The sequence below is a fragment of the Lonchura striata genome, chromosome 2, assembly GCF_046129695.1.
Source record: "Lonchura striata isolate bLonStr1 chromosome 2, bLonStr1.mat, whole genome shotgun sequence".
Taxonomy (NCBI): Eukaryota; Metazoa; Chordata; class Aves; order Passeriformes; family Estrildidae; genus Lonchura; species Lonchura striata.
Window position 1 is genome coordinate 44,625,921 of NC_134604.1, and position 19,993 is coordinate 44,645,913.

The window sequence follows — 19,993 nt, forward strand, 5'->3', positions numbered from 1 at the left end:
GAGAGCATTGGGATTGTTCAGTCTGGAAAAGAGAAGGTTTTGGGGTGACCTAGCTGTAAGCCTTCCAGTACCTGGTGGGGGCCTACAAAAAAGCTGGAGAGGGACTTTTCACAAGAGCAGGTAGTGATAAAACAAGGGTGAATGGATTAAAAGTAAAAGAGGGCTGGTTTAAATTAGACATTTGGAAGGGATTCTTTACTGCCAGCATGGTGAGGCACGGGGACAGGTTGCCCAGAGAAGCTGTGGATGCCCAGTCTCTGGAAGTGTCCGAGGCCAGGCTGGATGGGGCTTTGAACAACCTGGTGTAGCGAGCGGTGCCCTGCCCACGGCAGAGAGGCTGCAACTGGATAATCGTCAAGGTCCTTTCCAACCAAATCCATTCTGTGGTTTCGTGATTCCCCCACACCATCACATTGGTGAGGACAAAATTTATGCCAGCATGAAGGACATACCCCTTTTCAATTAAGGCTTTATTTTTTCTTTCCGTTTCATAATCTCCATCACAGCGCAATTCCCTCGCTGCAGCACGGGCCCGGCCGGCGGGGCGGCGCGCCCGGCGGGGCGGGGCGGCGCGCCCGGCGGGGCGGGGCGGCGCGCCCGGCGGGGCGGGGCGGCGCGCCCGGCGGGGCGGGGCGGCGCGCCCGGCGGGGCGGGGCGGCGCGCCCGGCGGGGCGGCGCGAGTGACGCGCGGCGGCTGCGCCCGGCCCCGCCCGGCCTGCGCGACCCACGCGGGCGGCGGGGCAGCATGGGCCGGCCCGGCGGCGGCGGGGCCGCCATGGACCCCGTGCGCAGCTTCGAGCGCTGGAAGAAGAAATACACGCGGCGGACAAAGAGGCTGCGGCTGCAGCGCAAGGAGAGGAAGCGGCCCGAGTGGCAGGTGGAGCGGGAGAACATCGGCCGCCTGGTGCAGCGCTACCCCGAGGTACCCGGGCCGGGAGCGAGGGGCGGTGCGGGGCGGGCGGGCGCGGCGCTCCATGAAAAAGCGGCTCCTCTCCTCGTGTGGCGTGCGTGTGGATAGAACTGGGAGGAGGAGGGATGGTGTCTGCAGTGCTGGGCAGCGGTGGGGAGACCCCGGTCGGCAGGGCTGGTGGTGGTGCCCATAGGTAAGAGGGGTGTTGGTGGCACTGCTGTGCGGCGGGCGGTGGGCTTTCTCTGTCACGAGGTGGGATCGGGCTCTGTTCTTTTTCCCCAGGCAGGAGGAGGGGCCAGCAGCCGCAGTTCCAGGGGTTTTGGTGGAGGTGACTGGACAGGCTGTGGATCCGGGAGCAGTGAGACTCTCGGCGGGGCAGTTCATGGTTAGGAGGGCAGCGAGGAGGAGGAGGAGGCTGAAGCAGGTTGTAACCAGGGGCACTTGGCCCTTCTCACCAGGCAACGTGGATATCTCCCTGTCGGAGATAGCGCACGTTTGTCTCCATAGAAGATGCAGGACGGGCAAACCATCAGTATGAATGAATGTGATGTTTAGCCTCAAGTCAGGAAATAGGTATTTGAATGCGAGACCTGAAGTGGGTGGTGTTGGTTTTGTCTCTCAGAACCCCTTGAATTCCTGCGGGTGATAGTCGGCTTTGGAATCACACTGATCAGTGGAAAGCACTGTAATGTGAATAACGGGTTAGATGTGTGGGGCTGCTCTGCCTCCTGCCAGCTTTTGCTGAGTTTACGGGACAGTTGTACTTGGTTATGCAGCACTCGGCACAGCTGGTGGTAATGACTTTTTGGTGGTTGTAATTTGATTGAGCAGAAGGTAATGACAGGAGGTATAGAAGAAACACACCTGTTACCATAAAGAGATCATGTTAGCTCCATTAGTTAAGATTTAGCAAGTTAGTGTTCTTGAGCTTCACTGGATCATTTACTTTGCTGTTTGAAAACAAGTGGCATGTTCCTCTACTCCTAGCCTTGGCTATGTGAATGTCTATGGATGTTTCTGTGTCACTGATGTGACTGCACATGCATCTGTTTCTAGGCATGGGTGTTTCGCTGTGAAGCTTGGGGCATCATAAGTAGGCATTGGATAGTGGAAGGTTGTGTTTGTGTGTGGTTTGGGGTGTTGAAGAAAAGAGGCTTGTAATATTCAGGCATTTTTTCATCAGAATTAAGAAAAAGTAAATGTATGCTTGTATTAGGATAGTTGTGGGGGCTCTTGGTCTCACCTCTGCTGCGGTTTTGCTGTCCTTTTGCTCTGGGATTCTCTTGCCTATGAACATATGGTCGAATGCCCACCTAACTTTCTGTCTTTAGTCCTTCAGATAGTTTTTTCTAGTCCCTGGCAAAGTTTTCCACTGGGTCTCCAGTGTTTCTTCTGTAATTCTGGATCTGATTAAAGTGGGAGTGGGAATTGTGAAGAAGTGCCATGTGCTTGGACTTTCAGTGGTCTCCACGGAGTTCTGCATGGTGCAGATCCCTTAGGAACATGGGAAATAGGAAGCTTTTGAGTAAGCTCCTCTGTCTGAAGAGCAATGGCTGGGGTCTCTGGCACACAGGCTGTGCGTGGGTTAGATTTATTTGTGCACAGAATAGTGGTAGAATGGCTCATGGATGCAAGATGATCCAGCTTGGCTTCTTGTCCATGATTTTGTGTGTGAGAATGACTGTGGTGGATAAACAAGACAAAATTAATAATGAAGACTCAACCACTATACTTTGTTACTGGATTTTCTTTTTCATTTGTTGACATGTGATGGCAAGCATGTGGCAGCATAGATGGAAAATGTGAAATTTAGTTGCAGTGTGTTCATATCATGGAACCATTTTCTGTGTTATATGTTCATAGATGAGCTGCTTTCTGTTGATTCAGTGACTTTGTTGCCTGTCAGGCCGTTTATGGACATGGTCTTTTCCAAACAGTTGTGCTTATGAAAAACATTAACAGCCTAACTGATGTGCAGGGGAACTGTTTGTGAAAAATCCTTTCTAGTCTGCTTGGTGTCAGATTAGTCGAGTTAGATCAGAACAGCAATTGAAATATTTTAAATGAGCTGGCTGCTCTCATATTGAGGTGATTAGAGACAGCTCACGGTTACAGCTTCCCAGCAGATGAGCAGAGCTAGTCACTCTGGACAGGGAAACAAACTAAACAGATGTCGGTGGTATTTTCCACTGGTGCGTGTAGATGTGGAATGGGACTATCAGAAGATCTGCCTCAGACATCAGTCCTTCTTATTTGGACATGACTTAAAATCTGAAGGTACTGATATATTTTTAAAGGTACTACAACGTAACATTATTCAGCTCCTGGAAGTATGTGGGCCAGAGAAATAATACAGGAAGCTTTGTGACATGACCTTTCCCAACATTCCTTGCTCTTTAAATAAAAGTTCTAGGCTTATGCATGTAATAATTTTTAAATTGATTCAGAGAAGTTTAAGGTAGAAGAGTGGAACAATGTGTCTTCTTTTTTGATGAATGTATCTGTTCTTACTGAGTCATCTAGAGTTAAAAAGAAGTTGAGTACTGAAATAATTTAATCATTTAGAACAATTTCAGATTGCTGCTATAGCCTATTTGATGTATCACAAACATGTTAAAATCTATAGCTTTAGTGGCACGTAATTGATTGCATGAATTCTTTTTTGATGTTAGGAAAATAATTTTCCCTCCTGTAGCCTACTGTTTTTCTGTGCAGAGAGTTTCTTGGCTGAAATTAACTAGAAACTGTATACATCACTGACTTGTAAATATTTAGCACGCAAAATAGTAAGACTGGGAATTACCAACTGAATTTGGAAGTATTTGTCAAGAATTCCAATTTATGAAAGTCAAAAAAAACCTGCCTTTTTTTGTAATGATTCTGATAGGATTTTTTTCTCTCCTCCAAAATAATGTTTGGCAAAAGTTTAATTGCTCTGTTAGGACACAGTGAAAGCTTGAAATCTACCTTGCAAGAGCTTTGCCTTGAAATGTGTCAAAACCAGGTTTTAATAAGAACATTATAACTTTTTACCTGTTTTTACTTTTTATTTATAGAGATTAAATTAATATGTTAAGTTACTTCTCTTGATTTTACTGGAGAGACCTAGGCTAAAAAGAGTGCTGTTGTGATTTAGATGCTTTAAACAGCTATAACCTCTCAGTTTTCTATAACAGGCAGAGTCTGTGAAAGGCTTGGTACTTCAAGGAGATACAAAGCTGATCTGACAACTCAGTAGCTCTTTATCTGAAGCCTTCTCTGGAATTTTTAACACAAGATGTTAGGAGGGTCTGAAAACTATTTTGCTTGGTCCCTGATTTGGGAGACTTCTGTTCAGCAGTTTGTTAGAGATAAACAATGCCTATTAGAAGCGCATGAGTTGTAAGCTCCAGAGTTTGACATTTAGAAATCTCAGTTCATGGATTTTAGTCAGCATGCATTCAAAGCTGTAAAGTCTACCTTCTTTTTCAGGCTTTATAAATACAGTAGTCTGTTTTTTCTTTTTTTCTTGAGTTTTGTGGGTTTTTTTGTTCTGCTACTATTAGTTGTGAACTTTGCCAGTGAAAGCTGTTCACATCTTCTAGAACAACCTTGAAAATACTACATTTTTTCCAAGACCTCTACTTGACACCTCATCTTTGTAAGTCATTGAGCAAACTCATGGACTCAAATGCATTTTACTGGGGACTCTGTGTGTGTAATTAACAGCTCTCAAATATGTGTGCATACAGAGAACTAAGTTAGTAGGTGTCAGGACAATGAACTACTTTTTAGGGTTCTTTTTTTTTTTGTGGGTTTTTTTTTTTGGTTTTTTTTTTTTTTTGTTTGTTTAAACCCTGTAGGACAACTCTAAAAAAATTAAATAAACCGAGTGAGAGGTTGGTGAATCTGGTGAGCTTCAGGACACAGGTGAACTCTTCTTTTCCAGTCAGGTAGATGTAATATTGGGTGCCCAAATACACCCTGCAGTGAGGATGAGCATATATTCCCAGTAGATACCTGCTGGGATTTGAAAAGGACATATGGATTCTAGTAAGGTGGAGACCTGGGGCCTCCTGAGATCCTCTTCAGTCTAAATTGCTCAGTGATTTCATGATGGTCTGAGCTTTAGATTGTGCTACTAGCCTGCATTATTCAAGTATATAATTACTGAATAGTTTATGGTAAATCTGTGGTTTTGATTAGGTTAAACTAGTATAGATTGCCTGACTAGCTAACTTGAATCAGGTCATACTGAACAATATATTTATTTTCAATTTGCAGAATGCTACTTAGTTCCTCTCTTATGGTTAGATTATAAGCATTGGTTCAAATTATTTTGTTTCAGATAAATGCAAGTGAAATCCAAAGATTTTCAGATTTTCCACTGTCAAAGAAAACCCTTAAAGGTAAGTATAGAACTTTTCTTTGGAAAATTCTATAAATCAAAGGGAATACATTGTTTACCTGCATCTGAACATTTTTTTTTTCTTTAAACTAAGTTTTAGGTAAGTATTGTCATGTACAGAATCTAAACAGCAATGCAGTCATGGATCAGACAAAATGAAATAGTTTTTTTCTTCTTTTTTTTTGTTCCTCTTCCCCTCACATACTTTTCCCTCCCTGCAAATACTAGGACTGCAGGAATCTCAGTATCGTGTGGTAACAGAGATACAGAGGCAAACCATAGGTTTGGCTTTACAAGGTAAAGATGTACTTGGAGCTGCAAAGACTGGATCGGGCAAAACACTGGCTTTTATTGTTCCAGTAAGTAATTTACATCCTTCTATTTCTACTCAAACCAAGTTATCTCTGAAATACTGATGTCAGTCAGCTTACACTAGTAGATCCTGAGAGAAAAGTTAAAATTCAACTGTTCTGTTTCAGGAAAACCAAGATACTTGGGAATAAAGCCGCTTGAGCTTCTGAAATACGTGTATTTTTTGTGCCAGGAGTATTCTGCGACTTAAAAGTTTCATTTTGATCCTAGCATTAGTAGGCCCTGTGTGATTTAGGAAGTGCTTTGTCTTTCTCTCAAGAATGTTTTCCTGCAACTCCAGTTGTCCAATTTTTCTGGCATTTGAAAACTAGGTGTATGAAACAGAGTGGTTGATTTTCGGTTCTTTAGATTTTTTAGGTGACTAGTTTTCACTCCTTTAAAATGTTACAATTTGGACCTTATATAACAAAGTTAATCTTAGTGATTGTAGGCTTCCTGTCAACTCCTTAGAAATCACTTCTAGGTGCAAACAAAAAGTGGGATGAAAATCCCTGTAATGGATGTACATGTCTGACAGTTTTACTCAAAGCATCATGATCAGCATTTCATTTCTTTAATTGAGACATGTGCTTAAAGTACACATATGTATAAGTGGACACAAACCCCAAAGGGGATAAATATATTTTTTATGGTGTTACTCTGTATAAAACATTACTTGCATTTTTGTATGCATAAATTTCTTTGGAGCCTATTACTGTGAGAACAGTAGCAAGTGCTTTGAATATCTTCTCTAGTAAAGCAGATTTGTGCTATTCTACTTAAAAAAAATCTTATTAGTACAGAATAAAAAAAATGTAGTGGCTTCAGAAGTCCTGTGAATTTAAGAAACAAGTGAGATTACTCTATTATTTAATCTAAGAGTAGAAGTACTTCATTTTACAAACCTTATTTTTAAACAGTTTTAGAGAAGTGGCCTAAGAGAGGAGCTGAAGAGCTGAGGAGAGGAAAAAAATTAATTGTGCAAGTATGCTTACCATCTCTCAGTATTTCAGAAGGCTTCAGATATTCATACCTGTAACGTTCTTGTGTTAGGATTAGCTGACTAACAGAGTGTTTCTGCAGCATGAATTCATAAGAGGAAGAATAATCCTGGTGTGAGCTGTATGGCAACTTAAGTTGGAATACTCTGTATGTAATGTGTGGATAATACTGCTTCAAGTCTATAAGCCAGAATTAAAGCTTCAATAATTAACATTGTTTTAGGTGCTCATTCTGTTCCTGGTTCCTGCAAAACCTCATGAGCAAGGGAATTTCTCATATTTTTCTGCACTGATTCCTATTATCATATAAATGGCCTAATTTCCAGAATTTAGCAAAGTAGGATTAATTGTCCAGTGAAGTGTTTATGATTTTCCACCCATTACTGTCTGTCTTAGTTTGGTACTGGAGAATTTTGCTAACAGCAAGTATCGTTACCATTAGTTAGAATTTATATATCAACTGTGTAAAATGTGCACTAATGTTTCTTCATGTCATTATTTTAATTAATGTGGCTTTGTCTTTTTTTCTTAAATGACACTTTTTTTCCAGTTTGTTGTTGTACATTTTCCTTCTGAAATTCTTGTGGTGATAACATGGTAATTTCTTTCAGGCTTTGGAACTCCTCTATCGCCAGCAGTGGACTTCAGCTGATGGCCTGGGGGTTTTGATAATCTCGCCTACCCGGGAGCTGGCATATCAAACCTTCAAGGTCCTGCGTAAAGTGGGGAAGAATCATGAATTCTCAGCTGGCCTTATTATTGGGGGAAAGGTGTGTGTCCTCTCTTGGAGTTTGCTGTATGGAAGCATAGTTGCTGAGTGCTGTATTCAGTGCTAGTTAAGGAAGGAAACCCTGGGCTTGAAAAGTCAAGGAGGAGAGTAGTTAATGAGAACCTGTCAGTGACCCACGAATTATTTTGTGTGTTTTCATTGTCTTTTCTGAAGCGTATTTGCAGTCTTTGCAGTGTCCATGACTGGATGAACATTCCTTCCAAGTCTTCCAGAACTATCATGTTAATTTAGATTACTCTGAAATACTTCTTCCTCAAGCCACAGGGGTGAAGAAATGTGGCATATCTGTAGGAAGAGGAAAACTGTTCCTTGACTATTCTTTCTAAAAGCTGTTAATAGGTTAAACTGGCCTGACTGTCTCTGGTACTGGACTTCCAGTCTGAACAACTAGATCTAAGCTGGATTAACTCCATTACAGGATCTGAAAGAAGAGTCTGAAAGAATCCACCACATAAATATGCTAATTTGCACTCCAGGACGGCTTTTACAGCACATGGATGAAACTTCATATTTCTATGCATCTGATCTGCAAATGTTGAGTAAGTTTTTTAAGTACTTGAAAGTACTTGGGAATATATTGTAACAACTCATAATTGTGTGCAGCACTTCCTTGCATAAAAAGTTTATTCTTGTTATGTAGACTAAATGGCATTTAAACTTGCACGTGTTCAAATTAAATTAGGAAACAGCAAAACTCCTTTCTTGTGTGTACTTTCTCTGAAGCAGTTGCTGAGCATGCTGTCCTTAGGATGATAAGAACAAGCAGGGGGTTTTGTAAGTAAGCCAAACCCTAATATAGTGCCCCATATAATGTTTTACATTTGTCTTTACTAATGCTAAACTTAACCTTTCTGTCTATAGCTCCTGTGTCTTTCCTGACATGATAATTATCTAGCTATATAGGATATCCACTGCAGTGTGTGCATTTTGGACCAGTTCTACAAAACATTTTTCTTTGTGTTTTAAGACAGATTTCTGCTCCTTTTATTCTTTTGTTTGCATTATTAACATTGTTTTTTTTCATCCTTCCAACCTGAAAAAAAAATTTCAGTATAATGAAAAGGTTTGCCTGCTACTAAGAACTGCATAATCTTTAGCATAGCTTGAGGAACTTAAAAGCAATTAAGAAGTTAATGAGACTGATAAAATGTGAAATCATACTTGCTACACTTAGTACAATTCATGGCAGTTAGACAAGAATTGCTTTAAATGTAGGCTTTTTTAAAGCTTTTATCTGTGCTACTCGGTTTATATCACATTTATATATTTCAATGGTAAATTCAGCTTAGGTACAGGAAGGTATTTTGCTCTGTCACAAATACTACAATACTGTTTACATCCTGTCCTTTTATTTCAGTAACAGGACAGGGAGTCTGTTTGCAAATTACCAAACTGTTCACTTGAGATGCTGATCTTTTTTCTTCTGCATATGAAACTGAGGGCTGTAGTGGATAGATTATGGAAAATGCTATGATTTCTGTTGCAGGTATTTTTAAATAAACATGTTTTATGAAATACAGGGATATCTAAAGAGATTAATCTCATAGTTACAGTAGTTAATCTCTGCATTTTAAGTATGGATAGAATTTTGTGCTACATGGATTTCATGTAGAATTTTTTAATAAGTAAATCTAAAACCAGTTTTTTCTCAAATTTATCTTTTAATCTAGTTCTTGATGAAGCTGACAGAATTCTAGACATGGGGTTTGCTGATACAATGAATGCAATCATAGAAAATCTACCTAAGAAGCGCCAGACTTTGCTTTTTTCTGCAACACAAACAAAATCTGTGAAGGATCTTGCACGGCTGAGTCTGAAAGATCCAGAATACGTTTGGGTTCATGAGAAAGCCAAATTCAGGTATGTTGATTTTTTTTTTTTCCCTGGGGAGGGTTAGATAGTGATCCTATTTAACTGCTTATCTGGCAGCTCCCTGAATCAGAGGTTCCATTGTGCATCCATCACTGGATCAGTGTCTGATCCTGCTGTGTACCTTCCTGCAAGTAAGGAATTTCCAAATGAGAGAGGACTAGCTCTGACTGAATCACTACAGGAAGGCTGAACTTGTGCTTGTCTTGACTTCTCAGGCAGCTTCTCAGACTGGAAATTTTTTTCTTCAGGATGAAGCTGCAGAGTGGATTATAGCCAGTATGCTGGGTCTAGCAGCACTGAATTCTGAGTAACTCCTTTTCTGCTGTTCGACGTCCTTGCCTCCTGCACCTGTGTGCTGACTGTGCCAAAGCACCACAAATACAGTTTGTGTGCCATTTGTAAATCTGGCTTTCCAAGGATGTGCTTTCCTTTCGGGCAAGTGCAGAATGGCAGTCTTGCTTGTGTATTCAGTATTGGGTGCCCAAAAGAAAGCATGTGCTGTTAGTTCATGTGCAGTAACTCCCGTGGCTTCCTGATGTGCTGCATTTTCCGTGTGTGTGTAGGGCTCTGGACCTGTATGCACAAAATAGATTTCTCTTGCCCTACAGTTTGGAGTAGGGTGGGAGGCCCTTGCTGGAAGGGAAGTAAGTGGTGTGCCATGCTCAAAACATTTAATGAATGTTACTTTTTGGCATGTAATTTTCTTTTGAAATCCAAATGAATGTTATTTTGCATTTCCGTGGGCTGGATCATCTGAGTGTCAAATTACTTATGAGCATGGATGATTCTTTTTCTGCTCTTTTATGAAATATGCATATATTTCCATATGTAAAATGGAGAAAGGTGAAGTACAGAGATTAAAATGGTTTTCCTGGGAGCAAACAAGAAATCATAAGGAAAATGCATGGCGAAGCCACATTGAATCTCAAAGAAGTTTTTACTATTTGATTTGATTATCTTTGTATTGTACTTCAAATACAATTTTTTAATCAGTAGTACTATCAAAGGCATCTTAAATAAACATGATTGCCAGAAAAAAAAGTGTAGTTAATACCCTCTTATCAGAAGAGAATGTACAAGCCTTGTATGCAGCCTTCATTTTGGCAACCATCTATTTCACAGATCTCCCATGTTCAATGAAGTCTACTTTAAAGTACATTTAATTTTTTTAGATATTTGGGAGAATGGAATTAGATAACAAACCAAATTAACAGAAAGGTAAATATTAATTTGTTTTAGAATTTACTGCCTTAGGTTATTGCCATATAAAAGCAATTTCCTGTGAAAGACGTAGAAAGCAAGAAGTGCTGTGGCATAATTAAAATTAAATAGCAGAATAAAAACTGGAGGAGACTCTTGTAATTTCATCCTCCCGGATGACACCCTTTAGAAAGGTAATTTTGAATAACCAGTCTGTTTAAGGTGAAGTAGAGGGACTGTAAGAGATGAGCATTTAGATGTGTTTGAAGGACAAATATCACAAAGGATTTTTTTGTTGCTTTATTTCTACTTTTAAGAGCGTAAATGTGAGTTCAGATGACAATTCAGAGCTTTAGAAAGTCACTTTGCATCTCAGTGTAATCAGTAGAAGTACATCAGTGCTCTCTTTTTGTGTGTGATTAGATTCTGCTTTGACATTGCCTTAAGCACAAATGATGCTTTAATAGGACTAATAGAAAAGATTGCATTTTAAGTCAAGGCAATTTGAATGTCGCTGCTTAGACATGGAAAGTTTGCCTTGCTGGAAGTAAATGAATTTAGAAGTAATGTCAAAAGTCATCTCTCCCTCCCCACTGGCTTTTAATAAGGGGATGAATGTAGCTTTCAAATGAAGCTGATTAAGACTTGTTTCTCAAAGTGGGAGAGCTTTCCAGCCTGATTTCTTTTCTTTTTTTTCTGAGTATGTATAAGACTCTCTTGGCTTAAAAGAAAGGTGACACATTCCTGTGATTTTTCTAAATGTACTTTTTTGATGTGGTTTTGTTTCTTTTTCCTCCTTTAGTACCCCAGCAACTCTGGATCAGAACTATGTTGTCTGTGAGCTTCAGCAAAAAGTAAACATGTTATACTCTTTCCTGAGAACTCATTTGAAAAAGAAGACCATTGTGTTTTTTGCAAGCTGTAAAGAGGTACATTTTTTCTCTCCCTCCTACTGCTTCAGAATTAAAAACTGATAAAATGAGGATATTCATATAGATATCCATGCATTAGAGAGGTGAGATTGTGGACTTAATTTGCAACAGGAAATTGGAGGAAAGAAACATCACCTACTGCTGCATGTCATTCAGGACCTTGGCTTCAAGGCAGTTCAGTGGCCTAGGCTCAATGCAGGAAGGTTCTGGAGACCTGAGTGCTCTCAGCCATTTTTGTAGTCTGCTGTTAAAAATGAATGCTAGAAGTTAATGTCAGTAAGGCCCAGCTAATTTCAGTTCTGTCTTTTGACGTTTCATAGTTGGCTTACAAAGTATTTCAGTAATTGTACTTGCTTTCCTTACAAGCTTTTAAATCTGCATGTTTGAGAAGATTGTGAAATAGTACTAGCAAAGGCTTTTCTTACATAATAGGTAATCTTTCAAACCTGCTTGTATAAGTGTCTTGGGACCATTTGTTGAAGCTATTTGCATGTGTTTGTTTGGCACAGGTATTTGTACCTATAACTACTGCATGTATCAAGTATTTTACAGTGCAAGTATTGCTTGTTAGTGTAATACAAGGCTAGTATTTTACAATAATAGACCATTTTACAATGGCTTAGTAAATATTCATTGCAATTCTTTCACCTGTGCAAGAGGTGATATTTTTGTTGTTCTGCAGCTGACTGGTGAGTACATTGAAGTGGTCGGCTTAGCTGTACAGAAGTTCTCAGAGTTGCAGCTGTTCTGCAGTATACACAGTTTATGTAACTACTTTCTTAAAAAGATGTTGGGTAGCTGCCTGCTATAAAACAATGCTGCATCATGGGTACTGTAGGTAGGGGTAAACAGGCTAATTTTATAAGAGAACATGTTGAAACTTGTAACAATAAACTGAGACTGTAGACTGTTTTGAGTTGCAAGTATAAAACACATTACCCCTCCAATACTGTCTAAAAGAAGTGCTTCTGATGGACTTTTCTTACTTTGGTCCTTTGCATACAGCCTAAGTTCTCACATCCCAAGTTGTTCTTGCTGTTGCCTACTCTGGTTTCCTTTAGGAAATGCCATCAAAAGGGCATGGCAATCGTTTTCCACAATTGTTGTCATCTTTTGACCTGGTTGTGTAACAAGGTCTCAACATCTTTTTTTCTCTGAACTGGAGAAAAGTTTGTTTAATTTGATGTACAATTTCAGTTGCTACATACACGGTATATGATCTTGACATGTTTAGCAGCGCATGGTAGTAATTCTTTTCCCCCTTGATTTGTTGGGTAGGTTCAGTATCTCTTCAGAGTGTTTTGTAAGCTTCAGCCTGGTCTTCCTGTCCTGGCACTCCATGGCAAGCAGCAGCAGATGAAGAGAATGGAAGTCTACACTTGTTTTGTTCGGAAAAAGGCAGCAGTGCTTTTTGCTACAGATATCGCAGCTCGTGGCCTGGGTAAGTACCCACAGAAGCAGCAGCTAAACCTGTTGAAGCTTTTTCAGACTTTATACTCTGAAGACTGACCCAGTTTCTGAAAAATGAAGCTGTAGTTTGCCTAGGAGCTCAAAATAGAGTTGTTTCCTAGAGTTCTGCTGTTTCTTTACTGAAGTGGCCCACTTCATCTGTTCTTACATTTTTTTTTTATCCCAGAGAAACTTGTGGTAGGTAAACAGTGATGTATAAGTGATGTATTTATTTACTACATACTGTAAAGCAAGATTTCAGCTGTTTTAAGTATTTCTGATATGCTTGTATCCTGTGGGTTATTTCAAAGGATATGAAAAATTGCTAACCTACTGGTATGTGGAAATGGAAACCTGAAATTTGAATGTCTGATAGATGAATGGCATTGTAGGACTGCATTGATAAGGAGACAGAAAAAAAAATGAGGGTAATTTTTCTTTTCCTTCAGTTCTTGGAGGCACTGAAGTATAACAGAGGACTTTTCAGGAGTCCAGTCATTCTTTGAGATAGCAAACTCTTTTGTCCAAAATGTGAGGCTTTGTCACTATGTTACAAAAAGAAAGAAAGTGCTCTAAAAACTTAAGTCAGGAATGAAAATTGGTTCTCATACTGCTGAAATCTCACCAGTGACTATCTAATTTGGGTATGGTTAGTTTGGTTTAGAGTGTGGGTATAATTCTGGAATACAGTATAGCTGCAGATTTATTTTGGAAGTAACACTTCAGTGCAAAGTATGCTGCTGCTGAGTAAAGTGCAGCAGTTAGAAAATGCTTATTAATACCATTTACAGTCAAGGTTGACTTTTGTCAGGCTTGGTCACCCACTTCCACCCTTAAGAGGGGCTATTGTATTTCTGTATGTGACAGCTGAAGTGATGCAGTCTCACCACAGCTAACTTCAGACCCCAATGGTGTAGCATATTAACAGTGAGGGTTAAAAGTGGGTCAGATATTGTTATATAATTGTTAACCACAGGATGTTTATCATCTGTGTGACATAAAGCATGTCTATTCTTGTCAAGTGTGAATTTATGTTCCATTCATTGCACTGTCATAATTTAGGAAAAGAACACGCAATTAATTTAACTTTCTTTGATGAAGAGAATTATTGTTTATGTATGCTAATGTATGCAACTAATTTTGTTTTTATTTCAGAGGTTGCACCTAATGTCTGTAAATGTGTCCAAGTGATGATTCTTACAGGAATTAATGCTCTTGCATAGGAGGGTTTTGAGTGCAGTGAACTTACTTGATGTATTTTTTTCTTTACACAGATTTTCCAGCAGTGAATTGGGTCATTCAGTTTGATTGTCCAGAAGATGCAAACACATACATCCACAGAGTAGGAAGAACAGCCAGGTTTGTTTTCACTTTTCATTAGTATTTTAATATTAAAAACAAGATCTTTGTAGGGACAGATCGCTGGCTAAAGACTCAGTTAAAAAAAATTAAGATATAAATTAGAAAGAAAAAGACTGTTATCACTAAGAGATCCTTTTGATTAGTTAGGAGTAATGATTTAACTTAATAGTTTCTTAGTGAGCTTCAGAGATTTATTATAGCAGAGAAAAATATCCCTGATTGTTCCATCTGATTAGGGACAATTATTAGTGAGGAAATAGAAAACCTTTTTCCCTTGGCAGGATTACCTCAAAGGATGAGTTGAGTGTGTTTGTGGGTGGAAAAGCTTGTTTTGCCACTGACATTTAGAGATAAATAATGTTTTAGGCTGTGGATCCAATTTCTTTGTGAAGACTCTTCAAAAGAATGGAACTGTTTCTTCCTTATTTTAATTTGGGAGGAAGGAATCAAATGTTAATTACAGGTTAAGTTTTTAATTTTCTAAGTCTATATATTTAAGCAGAGCTTTAGTTAAAATATTTGTGGCTAAGCCTTTATGATGGGAGTTACCCAGATACACTGTTGTAAACCAGGTCCTTCATCTCTTCATTTCTGAAGTAGATTTTTAAGTGAAACAGAAGCTGTTACTGCATGTAATTCAGAAGATCAAAAACTTCATGCAATTATCTGAAGGATGAAATGTGAGGCCTAGCATTATATCTTGTCTCTAATTTAATTTGTTTGTAGTAGAACTTGCAATATAGGCTGTTGTCAAACCTAATGACAGAGCAGTTGCTTAGAACAGGATTTCAACACTCTTTAAGAATTTGAGATCTGTGTTCCTGGATCAGAAGGCTGTAAATTTTGGTGACTGTATCATGAGAGTGCACTTGCAGCACTCTTTCACAACATGGGTTTAGCCATGGGTTTTTCACATGGGTTTAGCCATGTTTTCATTGTAAGTGGTCATATTTCTGCCCCATTCTGTCTCTGTTCTCTGTTTTCTGATCTTCTATAGTAGAAGGGAATGATAAATTTTTAAATGACTTAGGAAAAAACCTGTCAATGAACAAAGTCAGTGAATGTTGTGTATAATTAAATAAAACACGTAGCTATTTTGGTGATTTAAAATTTGGATGTAGTCTTACGCATACCAATTGAGAGAAAAGCATATAGGCTTGGTTAGAGTTCTGTAATATTTCCTTTTTTGACTTTCTTTTTTTTTTGGTCCTGTGTAGCTTTCAAAGAAGGCTTGTAATTTTGTCTTTATGGCATTCTGTCATTATGAAAGGAATACAATGCATTTAATTGGCAGGGCTTAGAATACTGGTTGAGCTCTTTCTAAGCCATGTCACTCAGTTAAAGCACCTCCCTGGGGTTGTAATCCTCAAGCCTTTTCCCAATTCTCATTAGAAGCTGAGAAGAGCAATTGTAAGTAAGTTTAGCATGGGGAAACAGCTCTAAAAAGGTGCAAAGTCAAACAACTCCCCTTTGTCATAATGCTTTTATTCAAATGTCCTCTGAGAGGATTTCAGTCTGGCAACCTTAAGGGTCTGTTTTCAGGGGCATCTTTAAGTACAGCCTTCTGTGATTGCTCGAGGGGCAAATTTAGATAGAAAATTGGGGCAGGGTGTCTGTCTCAGGGACTGTGGGCTGTGCTGGATGCCTTACTGGGATGTAGATTACATTTCCTTCTATGTCAATTTTTCAGTAGGGAGACCTTACAGAAATTGGGAGTACATCTGAGCAAGTTGTATGAGCTGGAGGGTGTTGACTGACAGTGAAAGCAAATTCCTTCTGTAGGAAAAGCTTCATGGGTATTTTCTGTTTCCTAATCTCATACAAGGATCAGCAGGTTCTGCCTATACTGGGCATTCAGTTTGAAGAATCATACAGGTTGTCTCCATGCTGAAGGTAAAACAGTCCTGGAAGGAAATTTGTTTAGAAAACTTAATAGCATGAAATAAATATTTGAAAATAAAACAAGGGAGATGTTTAATAATTTTAAGTAAACACTGTGCAATAAGTGAATATGCTAATGCAGTTTTTGATGTGGGTAATTGAGAATGTACTTCTCATTCAAATCTGAGTGTTGAGTTGGAAGCTTCATTTGTTTTCAATAGCTACAGTTCATGTGAGAAGCTCGTGTTTCGTCTAGAAACTTGATAAAAATGAACTGAACTGCAATTTAGTAGTCCTCATTAATGAGGTTAGAGATAATTACAAATTTTTGTGGGTTACGAGAATATAATTGCATAGAATGAAAGATAAATTAAATATCTCATCTAATTAAGGGGCTATGTTAAACTGTAATTAAAACTGGGATGCCAAATACTGTTTACTTTTGAAGTAATATCATTTTGTGATACAAAAGTAAATATAAAAGGAGAGAAATTATGTTGGGGAAGGGGCTGGAAAACCTTTGACTAACAATCATGGATGTGTTCCCACGTGCATCTTACAGTTCTGCAAAGCTTGATCTAAGACAAGAGGTAACAGTTTATTTTTAAGTGGATAAGGCCACAATGTTCCCTAAGAAATATTTCATTTGCATTTTACCCTATTGAAGAGCATAAATTGCAACTCCTGCATTTTTGATTTATGATAAGATCAAGAAAATCTGGGTGTAGTCCAGTAATGCTTTTGCTTTGTAGTAGAATTGACATATATTGAGTGGGGTTTTTTTAGTAAACTTGAAAGGTATGTCAAGAAGCTGTTTCTTCCAGTTGCTTTCAAAGTCTTAAATAGTTCCCTGACAGACTTTCTAAAATATTGACAATATCATGGGCAGTCTAATAAATACTTTTGGTGTTATTTTTGCCACATGATTTCTTTAAAAAGTCAATGGTTTAAAGCACTAGATTACAGTGTTTCCAGCAGGATTTCGTTTTGAAAAACTCTAAATAAAAGCTGCTTGTAGCAATTGCCTGAAAAACTAATTTCTTCTGGCTTTTAATTTCTATTGATGCCTTCTATTCAGTAACTTATGAAGCCTACAGTTGAAAGTATTCTGTGATGAATTTTGTGAAACAAGTTACAGTGCCACTAGGGGACAGCAAAAGATAATAATTTTTGAAGCACCCTGATGCTCATTTTTTTCTCTGACTATTTTTCTAAACATAATCTCTAAGTTGTATGGCATGAAAAAAGTCTATAGGGATATTTTTCTTCCAGTCATGATTGCATTGGTGAGACAAGACACCAAAAAGTTTATTTTATCTTTTTGTTCATGCATAACTACCTTCAATTTTGTATGTATCTATATCCTGGCAAGTCTCAGTAATCAATTTCTTTCTTTCCTGGCATTGGATTCATCCCTCTACTTAATGTTTAATTTTTTTTTCCTTCAGAAATGACTATTAAAAACTGCTGCTTGAGTTTAGTGATTTTCCTGTCATGAGTCTTTTTGTAAAGGCACTGACACTGTAATGTTACACAGAATGAATATTTTTATTCTGCATTTTTTATCTGTGATATGTCTGGAGCTATGTAAGACTGGCTCAGACTTCTGATGGTACTTAATCCAGCCTAGTTGGTTAGCTTTCTTAGGTGCTTACACTGACATAGGAAATTGTAATTTTGTTGTTGTCAATAAAAAGTGTGCATACAGGTATACATCTTTTCTTTTAGTAAATTCTATTTCTGAAAACAAATGGAGTAATAAAACTTCCATCTTCCCAAAGCAGAATACTCTGTTACCTACCATTTTTGTAGTGCCTGGTATGATGATTAGACCAAAAGAGATAGGATTAAGGACTTCTAAGAAGAATGTGTATTTTGATGCTTTGTGAGTACTGGTGAACACACCTGTCAAATTATGGAAAGGTGAAAGGGGCAAGGTGACAGAATGATCTTACTCTGTAATGTAGCATAAGCTTTGAAGCTCATTAATGCTCACTCAGGCTCTCCTTAAGTAATTGCACATTATATGTGTGAAAGTGAGACTAAAAAACCTTAAGAGTAATGTGACAATAAAGCATTTAAAAATATGAGTGACTTAATATCATCTTTTTCAGTGATGGAAGCTTGATTTTTAAATTTTTTTTTAATTGGGAAAAATATTTCAGCGATATATGTTCTGGGTCCTGAATAATCACAGCAGCTAAGATGACAGCTCCTTGTTTTGATTATTTTTCTATTTTTATTTTAAAACCCACTGAAGCACTTTGAATGCTGTTGAAAAATAAATGCTCTATTAAGACCATTTCATATTATATTGCAGTCAAGTCATCCTAACTCAAGTTAAGTAAAAATAGCTGCCAGTGGAGGTCACAAGACATTGTTGACACCATATTTAACGTGGAATTCATTTTATTAAATTCTCTAAAATTAAACACTGTATCCTAGCTACATTCTTGACAGTGGCCTCTGATGCTGCATTTGTATTGACTGGCACTGTTACCTGCTAGAATTCTCTTCCTGTTGGAATGGTAGGAATGTTCCTGTGCACTGAATGATTTAAGTGGCCAAGGTTATTACCTGCTGATGTGAAGCTATGCTGTTAGCTGGAATAACAAAATAAATAAGCACATGTATTTTAACTCAGCAGAGTGGACACAGCTGATGTGGGAAATGGATTGCTTCCAGTGTAGGCTGGAGGAGTGAACAACCTCCCAAGGCCTTTTGAAATAATTTTATTCTAAGACTAACTTGGTAAGATTGGTGAGCCACAAGAACTGATAGTGATTCTTGTCCATTATTTCTTGTGCCCAAGACTGGCAAGCAGGGCCTCTCGCCCAGTATGGCTGAATGAAGGGGACTGTGGTTCTGTGGTAAGAGTAGAACCCAGGTGGTTCTCTGAACTTGCCAGTAGGTGTAAGTGGGTTACTTTCCAGACAGAAGAAGGATATTAAGTGGTCAGTTGAAAAGAAAGTATAAACTGAATCAATTAAGCTCTGACTTCATAGCAAAATTTACTGATAATTTTTCGGGGATACTGAACTACGGTCTATTCAGAGGAGAACAGAAGTGATCTAAAGCAAAAGGAAAAAAAAAGAAACCAGTTGACATTTCGTTGCTTAAATGCTCTGTGGGATGTCAGACTGTTCACAACCCCTGGGAGGACTCTCCTTTTCCTGGGTGAATCGAGGACTTAGCAGTGAACACTGGCTGTCTGCTGCATTGGGTCAGCTGTGAATGAATACTCAAGACTCCTTCTGGGTCTCCTGTAACTTTTATTGGGCTGCTTTGGTAGGATTGCTGCAGATGGTACAGCCTGGTTTCAGATTGCAGTGCACACAGATCTCTTATTAAAGATTTGTTGTTTTAAGCAGAAATGCATATTACAGAAAGAGGCCATTGATCATGTAGATGGGATAGAAATTCCAGTACGCATTTATTTTCTGTGCTCATTTGTCATTTAAAAAAACAGCAAACCTGTATTTTGAAAGAAACCTGGCAGTGTAGAAGTTATAATAAATGGCAGATAAAACTCTTCCTATTCCTGCCTGGAAAAATACTGTTTTCTTGGTTTGAAGCTTAGATTTCACCAGTCCTCAATATGTCACAAGGCCCAGAAGGTATTATGATTGGAAATAAAGTTTTGCCTGAATTGAGCCTGGTATTGGAGACCTAAAACTGTTACTTTAAGAAATATGTTTAGAAATAATAGCTTATACAGTCAAATTTAATGGTTGAGTTTTAAAACAAAATATGAATTAATGGAATTCTGTAGAAGCCCTTGGGGTAAATATGGATATTAGTTTCTCTTTGTTAAAGGATAGTGTGTGGGTGAACATATTTATTTGTTATGTGTATCAG

The 19,993-nt window shown here is 38.6% G+C and overlaps 1 protein-coding gene across 1 annotated transcript in view; it reads left to right on the plus strand.

The window, feature by feature from the left end:
• Positions 1–711: 711 nt before the first annotated feature.
• The window catches only part of DDX10 (DEAD-box helicase 10), a 153,833-nt gene continuing 134,551 nt past the window's right edge, over positions 712–19,993 (plus strand). Inside the window, exons 1-9 of the mRNA XM_021529396.3 lie at positions 712–922; positions 5,238–5,298; positions 5,526–5,656; positions 7,261–7,419; positions 7,858–7,978; positions 9,110–9,299; positions 11,314–11,440; positions 12,722–12,884; positions 14,167–14,251. Of these exons, the coding sequence (XP_021385071.3) occupies positions 746–922; positions 5,238–5,298; positions 5,526–5,656; positions 7,261–7,419; positions 7,858–7,978; positions 9,110–9,299; positions 11,314–11,440; positions 12,722–12,884; positions 14,167–14,251 (1,214 nt within the window). The 5' untranslated portion in view covers positions 712–745. The remainder of the gene's footprint in view (positions 923–5,237; positions 5,299–5,525; positions 5,657–7,260; positions 7,420–7,857; positions 7,979–9,109; positions 9,300–11,313; positions 11,441–12,721; positions 12,885–14,166; positions 14,252–19,993) is intronic.